At 40.2% G+C, this 13,524-nt stretch overlaps 1 protein-coding gene across 1 annotated transcript in view; it reads right to left on the minus strand.

Annotated features, from left to right (window-relative positions):
- Positions 1-6,078: 6,078 nt before the first annotated feature.
- Positions 6,079-13,524, minus strand: part of slc19a2 (solute carrier family 19 member 2) — a 37,773-nt gene continuing 30,327 nt past the window's right edge. The window contains exons 5-6 of the mRNA XM_032505922.1: positions 7,255-7,396; positions 6,079-7,125 (exon numbers count right to left, since the gene is read on the minus strand). Of these exons, the coding sequence (XP_032361813.1) occupies positions 7,000-7,125; positions 7,255-7,396 (268 nt within the window). The 3' untranslated portion in view covers positions 6,079-6,999. The remainder of the gene's footprint in view (positions 7,126-7,254; positions 7,397-13,524) is intronic.

Consider the following 13,524-nt stretch of genomic DNA (forward strand, 5'->3'; position numbering starts at 1 on the left):
TTCCCCAGCTGGAGGGTCTGGAGGTAGAATCTGTCTCTCTGGTTTTGAAATGTTTCGCTTTATTCTCCATTTTACCTGGATCCAGAGGGCTTTGTTTGGCATTTATATTCTGTTGGAAAAAGACATATAGAGTGGCAAAATGTAAGATACAGGTACTACTAGTACTAGTGTTGCCACAAAGCACCTGTGGAGCAATGTACATGTATAATATAACGTGAGCAGGGGAAGTACAATTTTAGTCAGTTTAAAAATAATAAATTGATTTTATAGCTTCATTTCTACCTTCTAACACTTTTCACAATTGATATAATCTCATGCACATTGCTTTATGGGTTCTTAGAGTATTTAGAGGATCTATTAGAAAAATCCTATTCAAAATTTAACTTAAAAAAGTCAGTCTTTGCAACAAAATTAACATTGTGCTGCAAAAATCAAAGATTAATTTCTTAAATTTAGTTGAAGTGGGTTAGAAGTAAAAAGCAGCCAAAAATACTCAAGAATGATTTATACCTCTTTCTGTTGAGACATCTTCAGTTTTTTGTTCTTCTGCTTGTTGTCCTTGCAAGTGATGAGTTTGAAATTTTATTTTTGTGGTTGAAATGTTCACAGTTCAAAGTCCAGGGCGGAAGTGAGGTTTGAGAATTATGTGCATGAACCTGGGAACTGGAACTGTGATGATGTCACAAAGAAATTCTGTTCTACTTCCTTATCTCACACACACACCCACACACACACACAATTTTGAGTCCCTGCTTTCTAACTTGACAGCACACACATTCCATTCTCATACACACACTCTTTACCTAGTAAATAAACACATAATACATAGTTCACAACACACTGTAATGTACAGTACAGTGTAATTAATGCACAGTATGCCCAACCATTACAGTAACTGGCATTGAGACATATTTTACATGAACTGTGTTACATTTTATTGGCTGTTTATATACCAACATACAAGCATGAAATAATGTATTTACACACACACAGCCAAGGGTCAGAGGGACTCCATAATCACAATCTCACTTGCAGACTTGAATATGTAAATACTGTCATTACTTCAGTAGAATAATCCCAAAACAAGACAACTGACAAAGTCCACAAATATTTAACATGACGCTTTACTTTGCTGTGTGAGAAACCAAAAGTAGGCCATTTTATTTGATAATATCAAATTTCCTCACAAGAACAGTCCTCAGCATTCCCTCCATCCTGTTAATAGCTGCACATTGTTCACTGAAAGTAATGCATAACATGTTAAGAAGAGCTGTGAATTAATTTTATTTAGACATGTTTATCTTGATCACTGGCTGATCATTAATTGTAAGCCACGCAGAAAGAAGTTCCTTTATGGTTAGTGACCTATAGGAATTTCAGAGGACACTTTGGGAATTCCTTCATAGCAACAGAAGTGATGCTGATGTGCTTTCTGTCTACTGTGCCATCTGCTGGTCCAGACTGAATATCTGGAGGAACTACACCTTGACTGGCTGAGCCACACCATAAGACATGCAAGTTCAGTCTATAGACGGGAACAGGAAAGGCAAAATTATACATGAAGGTTTAGTCTAGATGTTATGTAGATCACAGATAATCACATTTCATACTGTCCTTATGTATTGTCATACCAGAGAATTACATAAATAATACTTAAAAACCTAGAATGTGCTCATATTAAGGCAGGCACTGATACAGTGAGACCATGAGAAATCTTAGCCACATATTTGTCTTTTTCATTCCATTTGCTAACCAATGATGACAGGTTGGATGACAAGGGCTCTGTGGATATTCATGACAATCCCCAGTACAAACAGTAACTGTTTAACTTATGTCTGCTCCATTGTTTATTCTTTTTTTAATCCTTCATTTCATTCAATGATGTGTAGTGATGAGTTATAGTCTGATCAGGAATTTCTGAGGACCTTCCTATTTATTTTCAGACTGCCAATCTAAATGAGATTCTTCCAGTTTGGGAGTTATACCAAGGTGCTAGTTTCCTTCTTTTTGAGAGGAGCAACAGAGTCTAAAGTCATCTGTAGGCAGGTTGTAGCACCATCTACAAATTTATCAATTTGGGAATTAGACCAGGCTTTTCCTAGAACGCACTCCAGTTGTCTAAGTAGGCCAAATCATTAGGTGGGCACCACCCTGACAACCAGCTGTGGAAGGATGACATGCGGCTGTAGATGTCATCACTGATCAGGTTTGGCAGGGGTCCAGAGAAAACTACTGAGTCCGACATTGTCTTTGCATATGCACAAAGTGACTCAAGATTAATTTTAGTGACCTCCGATTGGTGTAATCTGGTATCATTACCACCCACATGAAGTACGATCTGACTGTATTTATGGTTATCTTTAACCAGCAGCTTTAGATGGAATTCTATATCTCCCACTCAGGGACACACGACTGTGGCCGTCAGAGCTGCCAACCTCACATTCCGCTGTATCGAGCTCCCAATAACCAGAGTTGGTTTCTCAGCCGGTGTGTTACTCAGTAGGGAGAAACTGTTAAAAAGGCAAAGATGTTAAATTGTCACACCATTGCTACATATTAAAACCCAGGCTAAACAGATACAGATTTTTTTTTTTTTTTTTTTTTTTTTTTTAATTATAACTGCTTACACTTTTCTGTTCCCTGTATCTGTCTTTTATTGTTTGTAAAGCAACCTTGAGTGTTCAGAAAGGCCCTGTTAAATAAAATACATTATTATTATTATTATTATTATTATTATTATTATACATTTTGAGTTTGGACTTAAAAGAGCTACATCTGTAATCGTGCAAATATCAGGGGGTAACTTGTTCCAGAGTCTTGGGGCAGCAACTGCAAAAGCCTGATCACCCCACCGTTTATACTTGGAATTTAGGACTTCTACAACTCGCTAATTTGAAGACCGCAATGACCAGTTGTGCTCCTGCAAAGTTAACATTTCAGACAAATACCCTGGGGCCAGACCATTTAAAGCAGGGGTCTCAAACTCAACTTACTTGGGGGCCGCTGGAAGTAGAGTCTGGGTTTGGCTGGGCCGCATCAAGTATTCCAAAAAAACAACAACTATTTCCTCCAAACATTTGGCTTTAAGCCCCTAGATCTGATATGGTTGGTGAATTTCACAACAACAGACATCACATTGTCAAACCTCAGGCATTTGCCGCAAAGAGTACTTAGCTAGCTTGACAACCGTTACGCCGCTGTCAGGAGACTACTACGGTAGCCCATAAGTGACAAGCGCAATGACAAAACGTTTCAGAACGCGCGGGCCGCACTAACACTTAACTTTGATGTCAAGTAGGGGGCCACAAAATATCATCCCGCGGGCCGCAATTGGCCCCCGGGCCGCGAGTTTGAGACCCATGATTTAAAGCCTTAAAAACTAAAAATAAAATCTTAAAATCTATTCTAATTAATGTTAAAAAGCATTTTGCAATAGTTGAAGACATGAGATGGTCGTCTGATTTAGAGCAACAGAAGTACATTACAGTCCAACCTTGAACTAATAAAAGCATGAATGGCCTTTTCTAGGTCGTGCATGCTCAGGAATGGCTTAACTTTAGCCAGGAGACCAAGCTGGAAAAAGCTGCTTGTCAAATTTCATGCTGCAATCAAAGTAACCCCCATGTTTTTGACAGCTAACCTGGTGTAAGATGCCGAGCTCCCAAACTCAAAGCTGGACCGTTTTGCATGCCTGAAGTACTGAAAATTAAACACTCCGTTTTATCTTCATTCAAATTAAGAAAGTTTTCTGAAAGCCACAGCTTATCAGTGATACAACTAAACAAGGAGTTTAGTGTGACACTGTCACTTGCCTTCATAGACAAATAGATTTGCAAATCATCTGCTTGTGCTTTCCTATAATAGCCCCTAAAGGCAGCATATATAAAGAAAACAGAATGGGGACAAGAATGAATCCCTGGGGTACCCCACAATAGAAAGGAGCAACTGACGATCATAACAGAAAAGCTCCTATTTGCCAAATAGGAGCTAAACCATTTAAGCGCCAAGCCTCTGATGCTTACAAAATGCCCAAGGCGAGAGAGGAGGACTGCATGGTCAACTACGCCTGATGCATGTGCAAAGTATTGTGAATTTTTTAATTTTTTTGAAGGTCCCCAAAAAAGCAATTCATTATGCGTAATAATAAAGCATAATTAAAGCTACAAGCAGCGTTGGACGTGCCCTCGCTCCTCTGCGCGCGTCACGGTTACTGGTGAACACCGATTCTTATGGGTGTGCATTTGCAGACCGTCATCAATGAAAAGGGAACTCCCTGCTGAATTCAGTGATATATCAAACAAGACTCTACGTCATAATTATATTCAATTTTATTTATAGTATCAAATCATAATAAGAATTATCTTAAGACACTTTACAGTAGTAGGTCTAGACCACACTCTATACTTTATAAAGTCCCATCAATTCTAGAAATTCCCCCAAGAGCAAGGATAGTGTGACAATGCTGAGGAAAAACTTTGTTTTAGGAACCTTTTAGGAAGAAACCTTGGCCAGACCCAGGCACTTTGTAGGCAGTGTCTGACGGCGCCAGTTGGGAATGTGATGAACAGGTAAAAACTGGTAGTAGTAGTAGTTCATGTCATAGCAGGGTGCTGCAGGGCTTTACGTTTTGTACTTGTAGTGCCACCTAGTGGTCAATATTTTTTAAATGTGTAGCCTCCAGACCTCCAGAGGGGTATTTTGGTCGAGATATGGAAAGTTGGTGCTTAGCTACACAAATTTGTTTGTGCGTGATATGGGCAATGTTTATCCTATAGATATTCTTTTGATAACCGTTTGTCAGGTCTAGGAGGAGTTCAACAAAGTAGGTTTTTGATTAATCACAATATTTCATACATAAAAGCATAGGTGGAAATGGCCTATATAATGCAATTCAGTTGGATTCAGGGAATGCGTGGATATGAGGTTTTTTTATTGTCCGGTGTATGATGTGGAAATTTTAGCACCAAACACGTTTTTACCTTCTATACCGCCACCTAGTTGTGGAAGTGGGTCAATTGTTGCGCCTGAGTTTTGGACCAGTCCTGAAAATGGCACCCCCCCCCCTGCAGTTTTAGGCAGAGCAAAAAAAAAAGATAAGAAGAAAAAGAAAAGGCCTTAGGAAAATAATAGAAACACACGGAGCGTTGAAGCAGACCTGTGCATCTCTTAATGTCCACTCTCGCCTTAAAAAATAGAGACAAGCAGCGGCACAGACCACAGAGCTTGCTGCAGCACGCCTTCCCTGGCCTGTGCAGCTTCAGGTTTATAATGGTCACGATCTGGGCATGCTGCGGCAGATGTGTCTGTTTGTGCTCCGTGTGGACTATGTTGCAGGTGGATTATTTTCTGAAATATTGTGACTTTATTCTTATAGCCTTTTACATATTATTTGTTATCACTTTATTTTTCTCAAAATATCACGACTTAACACTCTGGGATTAATTTTATAAAAAAGCTTGTAAAACATCAACCCTGTTGTCTACAGTCAAGATATGAACATCATTTTTTTCAGGACAAACTGGGTTATTAGAATATTTGGGTTGCAATGAGGTCACTTGCATGTTAAAAATGGTTGTAGGGCCTTAAAGATAAATAAAAAAATAAAAAAAGAATCTTCCAGATATGTATTGATATCAAAGATATATAAGTAAAACCTAAGCCATTTCCATTCTAAAACACTTCTCATAAATCTTGGGAGTCACACTGTGAAGAAATAATCATTATAACTTATACAGTTGACAAAATACATGCATTTTTTCCAAAAAAGTCAAGACGTTTTGCTCTCATGACATTTACTTATGCCAATAATAACATAATAATGTCATATTTATTGATATTACACCCACAGCAATGTTATACAAGCAAATATGTGTCTAAATAGTGCATTATTTTGCCTTCCATAGAGTATATAGGCATTTTTGTCCCCTCTGGCCTTCCATACAAGAGGGGTGCTTATGTACTTCCTGAAAAATAGACAGGACAGACACAGAGCGGGAGATCAGAGATTAGACGAACGATTCATCGGCAGACAGGAGCCAAAACGCGATGAATTATGGATATAAAGTGGACCAATCTTGGATATAACAGTATGGATTTAAAGCCCAAAGAGGCTGAAGTTCCAGGCTGGATAGAAAATCCCCTGTAGAGGCTAGAAAGACAGGGAAAAGACCGCCGTAAAGCCGAAAACGTCAGGATTTAAACGAAACCAAAAGTGAGTAAATCGCTTGTATGGTTCAAAAGTTATTAAACTATGAAATCAGAGGTACTTTTTTACTTGTGGGCGAGTGTCTCGGGCTCAGAGGGTTAACAACTCAATGTCGCCGAGTGCAACAAAAGAGCAAGAGTCGGCCCTGCATCTAAAAAGTGTTTTCATACTGAAAACAATATGATCGTTTGATCGGACCAAAATTTGGACTTCTGATATGGACCGTGGTCCGAGGCACCTTTCTCACCTGCAATTTTGGTTCAGACCAAACTAAAAAATACGAAAGTCCAGACCAAATGAGGTAGGTGTGAAAACACTCTTAAAGAATTGCATTGATCAGTCTCTCTTTTTCTCACACAATGAAACAAATGACTACACCAATTGCAATAAACCCACTGACATTGACTGCCCAACATTAAATTTCAACAATAAAAGTGTGTATACCATGTCCAACTCTAATCTAAAATGACAGCCATAACAATCATATTATAGTATGTCAGGGCTGTGTGTCTGTTAGCTTGTTCTTCTGCCACTTTAATTTAACTTTAATTAATCCATGTTGTTTTAATAAGTGAAGGGAAAGCCACAGTAAGTAGCCTGCAGTCATTATACAGAAAATTACAGTGAAAAAAACTATGTGGTTACAGAATATGGAGAAGCTCACATTGTGGGGTCACTGTGCTCACTCACCTATGGTGCGTTAGTATCTGAGAAGCTAAACAAGATCTATCATAATAATGTACAGCATGGCCTATCTGCATGAGATGGTGTCCCCGATTGGAGGAGAGTCTAACTCAGGCTTGGCTGTTGGCCAGGCCCTCCTCCTCTTGTTTGGAGCGTCTCCTGTAGGCCAATTTACAAAGCCCAGCAAAGAGAAAGACCATTGAGATTACAGCAAAGTAGCCGCCATAGATGAGGTACTGAGGAAAGAAAACAAGCCAACTTTTAATCAAATCTACACTGTGGGAGGTGGATAAACAGCCTAGGTGTCTGTATGTATGTTGTCATAGGCAACTAAGGGGGGGGAAGAGCTTGTTGTACCACCTCACCTGAGTGAAAACGTCAAGGCCGAGGCCAGCTGAGTCCACCACCACCAATGTGAGGAGAGACTGCAGCAGCAGGGACATGAAGGTGTTTACCCCAAACACCAAGGCGTAGCGATGCATATTGAGACTAGCTGCAATCTGATATCTGAAGGATGACAACAACAAAAACATCATAAAATATGTGAAAAACAGTTAGATCTGTAGCACAGTGTCTCCAATGACAGCTAGCATTTAAAATGGTTACTGCAGTGGAATTTCAAAATACTGAATAGAGTTGTCCTTTCCCTCCCCAGTGTCAAAGTTCACCAGTTGCCATGTTAAAAAAAACAATGTCCGTGTTAGCTTGTCTGTGTTAGCTTGATGCCAGTCTCACATTGCCAGGCATTACTCCACAGCACAGCGAAGTTGCTAGTAGCTGCTATGTTGACGGTTTTAAAAGCCTGAACTCTCCCAGAGCTCTGTACCAAGCTGACAGTCATCTTTTATTGACTAACCGTAACAACCGCTAATAAGGCTAATGAGACTTTCTGTTGAGCTTTGTGCCCGACTGACAGACGGCGTTCCTCGGCTTAATGTCACTGCAATGATCTTGAGATTGTTTGTACCCAGGGCACAGCCACTGTCTGTCGGCTTCGCCTCTGAACCAAAGCAGGGGAACAATTTCAGCAGGGTGGAGTTTGTCAGTACTACTAGCACCGGTCAGGATCACTTCACCGGCTGTGTCAACATTTTATTTGTTACTAACTTGAGTACTCTATAATTTAATGCGAGCACAGGAATGTTGAAATGAATTAAAAGGACTATCCCTACGTTAGTTGTGATATAAATGACTGAAGCTCAACGCTTACCTGGAGGAAATTAGTCAACTCTGTGACCTTTTAGGCTCTAAGATGTCTCCATCTTTTGAATGCATCTCTATTACTGTAATATTTGTTTTTTGCCATGTCTCTGGTTATGCAACCGTTTAGAAAGATGGCAAGTTTTTGTTTCTTTGTTTGCTACTTCTATGGCTGTACAATGGCTGTTAGGGTTTTTACAGGTATATCTGGCAACCTGACCAAGCTGTCAAACTAACAATAATAATAATAATGATAACAATAATACATAAAACATTTTTTATATAGCGCTTTACATGATATTCAAAGACACTTAACAGTAAAACCAGCACATATAGCACATTAAAAAAACATATATATCATTTTTGTCTTGCACTAGCAACATTGTAGGACAACGCATGTAGGGCACTGGCTAAATGAATACATCTTATTAGCTCATACGGGGTAGTTAGGTGTTTATAAGCTAGCTGCTAGTCTGGGCTGTGAACATTAGTCAAATGTATGCAGTGTGAACGGGAAAGTATTTTTCGAGAGGATTGTAGCATCAAATGTCATGTGTAATGTTGTTATTATGTGTGTATACATTTGTATAGATGTTTAAACATTTGTATAGATTTTTCTTTAATTAAAAACAAAATAGTTTGGGATTTATGACCCCTTTAAGTGCATTTCAAATGAATTACTTATTACTACTAATATACTTACAACTACCCTATTGGTTTCCTAAGGTTGCTTATTATTCTTCTCCGCCTAAAGCTGATACTACAGCCAAAACTGTACATGGTGGGGGGTTGCCGTTTTCATGACTGGTCCAGACCTGGGGACCTGGGACAAAAATAAAATTCAGACACTTCCCCTGCAAGGTGGCGCTATATCAGAAAAAAAATGCATTTGGCCTTTAACTTCCAAACCGTACATCACAAATTAAAAATTTACATATCCACGTATTCCTTGAATTCAGCTGGACCTCCTTATATAGGCCACGCCCCTTTTCGCCTTTAATGCGATCATAAATCTACTTTTTCAAACTCCTCCTAGACCATGGGTCTCAAACTCGCGGCCCGGGGGCCAATTGCGGCCCGCGGGATGATATTTTGTGGCCCCCTACTTGACATCAAAGTTAAGTGTTAGTGCGGCCCGCGCGTTCTGAAACTTTTTGTCATTGCGCTTGTCACTTATGGGCTACCGTAGTAGTCTCCTGACAGCGGCGTAACGGTTGTCAAGCTAGCTAAGTACTCGTTGCGGCAAATGCCTGAGGTTTGACAGTGTGATGTCTGTTGTTGTGAAATTCACCAACCATATCAGATCTAGGGGCTTAAAGCACCGGCAGTTCCGCGCCCTGTTTGGAGGAAATAGTTGTTGTTTTTTTGGATACTTGATGCGGCCCAGCCAAACCCAGACTCTACTTTCAGCGGCCCCCAAGTAAGTTGAGTTTGAGACCCCTGTCCTAGACCGTGCGACTGATCTGCACAAAACTTATGTAGTATCGTCAGACCAAACTGACAGAATTATTAAAAGAATTTTTCTTAGATAAAAATTGCGCTAATTACGCAGGAAAAAAATTTGCATAGCTAGCTACCAAAACTTTGTCATATCAAAATGAAATGGCCAAAATGAAAGCTTTCAACGCAAAACTTTTGAATCTTCTTTGGCGTGACCCTCTGACGCTCCAAAATAAATTCAACAAAAATTGGCCACTAGGGGGCACTACAAGTACAAAAAGTTTATATCTCATTAACGGCTCATATGATTTTTATGAAATTCTGAGGGTACCATCTAAGGCCACTCCTGAGGCAATGCCTACAGTGGGGTACTGATTCATCAAAGTGGTTGTGGCCTATGGGACCCAGGTTTGGATTCACCACTTACACTAAAGTGTGCAACTTCAAATTTACAGTGTAGATGTACAATAGTTCATGGACCGCACATACCAGAAATTACACATATGTACAACTAGGTGGCGCTATAATGATGTTAAACTGTTTCTTGCCTATAACTCCCACATTTCACATCCCACATTAGAAAATCCAATTCTTCCTTGAATCAAGCTGAATCTGATGATATAGGCCTCACCCATTTCCCGCTAAGAGTTTTTTTTCAATATCGCGCAATGCACAAAACCTACTTTTTCTATCTCCTCCTAGGCTGTGCAACAGATCTGCACAGAACTTGGTTCGTAACATCTACAGATGGACCTGACCAAAAGTTATCAAAATAATTTTGCTACGTTAAACTATGTGCATTTCACGACCAAACTCATTTTTGTAGCTCGCCACAAAACACAAACTTTAGGGGACGCTGTAATGAACGTAGATGCGTTTTGGCAAATAACTCAATGCATTTCAATGGGAAATTTGCAATTGCAATATCTCCACCGCAGTCGATTATTGTTCATGTGCCAATCTGAGGCTCTATACCAGATTTGGTGATGATCAGAATTTAGGGAGCGCCATAATTGAGGTAGAAGCGTTTGGGCCTTTTACTCAGTGAATGGGAAAATCGCAATTGCAAATCACCAGACTTTACAGTTCACACTTGAAATTGCCTGACATTTCCCTTGCCTCTGTCTGTTCTTTGGGTTCTGCTGTTGCATGCTCGCTTTTGCGGTCTCTGCGGGTCATCATGGGCAACGCGTGCCAGGGAATTGAGCCGGGGAGGCTTGGACCCCGGTCATAACTGCTTGCAGTTCTAGTTATATTTCAATTCCCTTTACTGAGATAATAAAGTCCACACTATTGTTTTATCAGAATCCAATTGATATACAATTAAAAAAAAAGGTATTCAACATAAAATGTCATTTATTAAATGTATTTGTGTCAAAATGACATACAAAACATCTTTTCATATTCTATTTTGCCTGGAAACGCTTCCAACACGCTTCCGTGTCTTGGAAAAATAGGCACCGGTCTTATTTCTAGTATGCACGTGTTTTTGGCGCAGCTAGAGCCGCAGCTGAGATGTGCAAGCTCTAACCTGTTAACATGGAAGACAAAATAAAAATGGACCTGCCCCGCAGCTGACATGCTCACAACACGCAGTCAGTATGCAGGAGCTCTTACAATGCCTTATGTTTCTCACTCCTCATGAGACATGAGTGACAAATGCGGGTAGGCCAAGGTGAGAAAAGAGAGATTAGCTAACCTTAGCCAACATATTTATTAGGGATGAGCGAGTACAGCATTATCTGTATCTGTTTACCACATGAATTATCTGTATCCGGATCCGTACTCGGAGTGGGCGGGGCCTAAACCGGAAGTGGTCATATGTAACCCGGAAGTGTGTCAGGTTCTCTTGAAATGTGCGGGGCTTTAACTGGTATTTTATTTAAGCATGCAATTGATATGAGTTGATCAGAAATTGTTATATTTATTGCTGGTTAGAGAACTATTTACATGACAGCATCAAGCTTCAGATCAATGGTGTTGTCATGGTAACAAACTATATAGTCCTACAGTATATAACAAGTTTTGCAACAATAAATACAGCAATGTGGTTGCAATTATTAAGTAAAATGTAATGAACAAGAGTTTTCATACTCAATAATATAACTTTATTTTTTTAACTTTTAATTTTTCTATTATCAGTGTGATCAATTTTTTTTTTTTTATTGGTTCTTTTTTATTTTCCCACCAAGTATGTGTGAGTGTCTGTGCCTGTGAGTGAGTAAGAGAGACACCACACACACACACACACACACACACACACACACACACACACACACACACACACACACACACACACACCACACACACACACTTTTGGGGTCACTTAGAACTTTCCATTGCCCTCCATTATAGACAGAATCCCAGCTGAGATCAGTTGCATTGTTTTTTTAACCAGGGCAGTAATCAGATTACATTATGGGCTGACATCATTGCAAATAGGTTGCCAGTGTTTTTCTAGTTACTTTTTTTAAATGATATCAGATTAGTAAACATAATGTGCCTTTGGATATTGAATGAATGGTTGGTTATAATGGGTAATGTAGATATTGCATTAAAGATCAGCTGGTATTCTGTCTATAATGGAGTGGTATGGAAATTTCTAAGTGACCCCAAACTTTGGACCGGTAGTGTGTGTGTGTGTATATATATATATATATATATATATAGAGAGAGAGAGAGAGAGAGAGAGAGAGGAGAGAGAGAGAGAGAGAGAGAGAAACAAAGAGAGAGGGGGGCGGGGGGTTGGAATGTGTTTGTGTGTGTATCTTAATTTGTAATATTATTCATTTATACCGCAACTGCCTTTTATTTTTTTTATAAAACACAGCAAGAAAGTTTCAGACATTCAAAAAAACTGGTTAGAGCCAGCAGGCAGTTTAAAAAATAAAAAATAAAAAACTCTGACGGCAGAGATGCAACACGAGTCGCATTCTACCAAGCACTATGTCTGAACAAACTTCACGGTTACCAGAAGTCTCCTGGTTACTAAGTACTAGTTCAAAGTGAAGTATAAAACAAACCTGAAGCTTGAAGAAACCCTAAATGTTAACAGAAAAAGCCCCGCGGACCAGAAAGGGTGAGCTGTTCACTTCTCCGTGTCCCGTGTGCGAGTGAGCGGAGCGGCACACAGCAACAGAAGGAGTCTGTCTGTGTAGGGAGGGGCGCTGGGATTAGCCAATCACAGAATAGTGTAGGGGAGGGGCGCTGGGACTAGCCTATCATAGAATAGTGTAAGGGAGAGGCATTGTGACTGGCACTGTGACTAGCCTATCACAGAACGGAGACACAGTCAATGGAGAATTTCATTGAATCCGAGCACAGATATTAGGCTCGTTCGAGATGAGCCAGGTCTGCGCAGAATCGATCACCGGCGATCGGCGCCCGTTGCATGCCGGTTAGATTTGTGTCCGACTTGATCCCGACTTGCTCTGACGTCATGCACACGTGGGCAACGGAAATCTCACGAGAGCAAGGCGGCCGCAGTTCTGAGACGCAGGCGGCGCAGTTGCTTTTCACCGACTGCAAGAGCCAGGCGGACCCAGGCGGACCCAGAGCATGCTGGGAAACGCCGGCTTCTCAGCTGATCTAACACCTGATTGGTTTACAACATGATGACGTTTTATATAAACTTTTTACTGTTTTTGAATCGGAGCGATTTTAATTGCTATTTGTCTGATTTAAAGACTTATTCTGTCCAGAACACATGTTGTGTGACTGATAGTTAAGTTTAGAAGTCAAAGAGACTAAATCTGATCAGATCACGGATCATCTCCAGTCTGTTGTTCATTAAAATCAGCATCAGATCGCATGTAGAGCTCTTTGCCAGCTACTCTGTCATAACTAAAACAACTGGAGACTGTGTACAAGCTGATGTGTGGGTCTGATTATATTTTATTAAATCGGAATCGCACCACAGTGTTTTCATCACTTCCTGTCCAGCCTGAAGGCGGCTGGAATCGGCTGGAAACTGTCCGACTTTACCGCAGCTTTTT

This window comes from Etheostoma spectabile, chromosome 24 (assembly GCF_008692095.1).
Source record: "Etheostoma spectabile isolate EspeVRDwgs_2016 chromosome 24, UIUC_Espe_1.0, whole genome shotgun sequence".
NCBI classification, from domain to species: Eukaryota; Metazoa; Chordata; class Actinopteri; order Perciformes; family Percidae; genus Etheostoma; species Etheostoma spectabile.